The following is a 1,622-nucleotide window of genomic DNA, read 5'->3' as shown; positions in this document are numbered from 1 at the left end:
GTGTAAACATAGCTTTTATGTGCACTGGGAAACCAAAAACTTCATGTGAATGGCTTTACTGTGACATTCACTTTATTGTGGAAGTCTAGAACCGAACCCACAATATCTCCGAAGTATGTCTGTGTCTACACCTACACCTATGACTAGATGGGCCATTGCCAAGGGAAGAGTGAAAACGAACAGTTAAGAGTTCCAAGCCCCTCAGCCCTGAAGTTCCCTTAGGGAAGCCCCCAGGGTGTGTAAGAGAGACACAGGGGAGGTGGGAGTGCTGGATGAGAAAAGGGCAGGACTAACTCACCATGTGCCATAAGCACACTGTACCTTTAATCCTCAGAGAAATCCAGCAGAAGAGGCATCGCCATCAGCCCCATTTTACAGGTGTAGAAACTGAGGCTCCAAGAAATTAGAAGACTAGTCCACGGTCACAGGGCTAGTACCACGGCAGAATCAGCAGGGATTCCAGCTCTGCCTACATCCCAAACCCCTGTTCTCCTCACTCTACTGGGACCCTCTCCACTAAATACTGTCTACCATGGTCCCCACTCACTGGGAGCCCATCTGCTTGTGCCCCTCTGCTCCCTTCCGAGGCAGTGCCAGCTCTCACCTGGAGGGGCACCCCAACATTGTTGGCCACCCTGCGGATCAGGGCCTCTGAAACGGCATTCGAGGCATAGCGCTGCTTGTTGTTCACCTTGATCACGGGGCCCTGGGAGAGGGAAACCAGGAATCAACAGTGAGGCAGCCATGAGAACCAGAACCAGCCAAGCTGACAAGTTCTGAGAAAGAAACAGGGGCACCTCACCTTGTGGAATAAGGGCCGGTGGTTCTCCTCATGTTTATCCCTGTAAGAGACAGTTTAAGGGCAAGAGATGGCAAACAGGAGCCGGGCCTGTCAACACCCACCTCTTCCACAGCAGACATCACTAATGGATCACAGCATGCTTTCCCACCAGCCCGGCAGCACCTGAGTCATGCCAAGCGGTGTTCTAGGCAGCTTCTAGCGACAGATGGAAATAAGTTCGTAGACAGAGCTCAGGCATTATGTGACTTTGGCCAAGCTCAGCCTTGGAGCAGTCAAGAGGAAGTTCCCACTGAACCTCCCAGTTGAATAAGGGGAAGGGGGAAGAAGCCAGGGCTCTCCAGCTGTGTGAAGACTGCATGCCCGGCATGGTACACTCACAGGTAGTTGGGGTGCACGGCATGGGCCATGTCTGCGCTGATCATGTAGGACTTGGGTATGGCTTCCTCGAAGGCCGTCAGGTGCTGGGGCGAGGCCGAGATCCGCCGCAGCACCAGCTCCGTCAGCAGTGACTGTGCCCCTTGGGCACTTTCAGACCCCACCTGCCAACAGCAGAGACCTGGCTATGGGGGTCTGGGCTGGAGGCCAGGGAGAGGGGCCCAATGCCCACACTGGCCCAGGACCCCACTGAGTCACTGGGTGAGGTATGTAGGATGTTATCAGCAACTTCCCCAACCCTGTGTCACCAAAAGCCTGATGGTGGGCTGGGGTCAAACTAAACCTCAGTCATCTCTGGGGCAGAAACAGCACTTTCTAGTGGGCTCCCTGCACGGCCCCCTTCCTTCTCCCGACCCTGGTAACCAGGGCTCGGCACAGTGCCCCA

The 1,622-nt window shown here is 54.9% G+C and overlaps 1 protein-coding gene across 1 annotated transcript; it reads right to left on the bottom strand.

The window, feature by feature from the left end:
• Positions 1-8: 8 nt before the first annotated feature.
• Positions 9-1,612, bottom strand: LOC102761945 (aspartyl aminopeptidase-like). The gene is made up of 3 exons (XM_015557396.1): positions 1,181-1,612; positions 803-842; positions 9-706 (listed from the first exon to the last, which is right to left on the bottom strand). The coding sequence occupies exons 1-3, from the start codon at positions 1,222-1,224 to the stop codon at positions 494-496; spliced, it is 297 nt and encodes a 98-aa protein (XP_015412882.1). The 5' UTR covers positions 1,225-1,612; the 3' UTR covers positions 9-493.
• Between the last annotated feature and the right edge of the window lie 10 nt (positions 1,613-1,622).

Source organism: Myotis davidii, unplaced genomic scaffold (genome assembly GCF_000327345.1).
Source record: "Myotis davidii unplaced genomic scaffold, ASM32734v1 C64124087, whole genome shotgun sequence".
NCBI classification, from domain to species: domain Eukaryota; kingdom Metazoa; phylum Chordata; class Mammalia; order Chiroptera; family Vespertilionidae; genus Myotis; species Myotis davidii.
This window is presented reverse-complemented; position numbering and strand designations above follow the sequence as displayed.

Excerpts from the sequence above, each read along its gene's own strand:
- LOC102761945 (XM_015557396.1), bottom strand. The coding sequence starts at position 1,224 with ATGATCAGCGCAGACATGGCCCATGCCGTGCACCCCAACTACCT. Across the intron at positions 843-1,180 it reads GCCGTGCACCCCAACTACCT|GGATAAACATGAGGAGAACC; the intron begins GTGAGTGTACCA and ends TGTCTCTTACAG. Across the intron at positions 707-802 it reads ACCGGCCCTTATTCCACAAG|GGCCCCGTGATCAAGGTGAA; the intron begins GTGAGGTGCCCC and ends TCCCTCTCCCAG.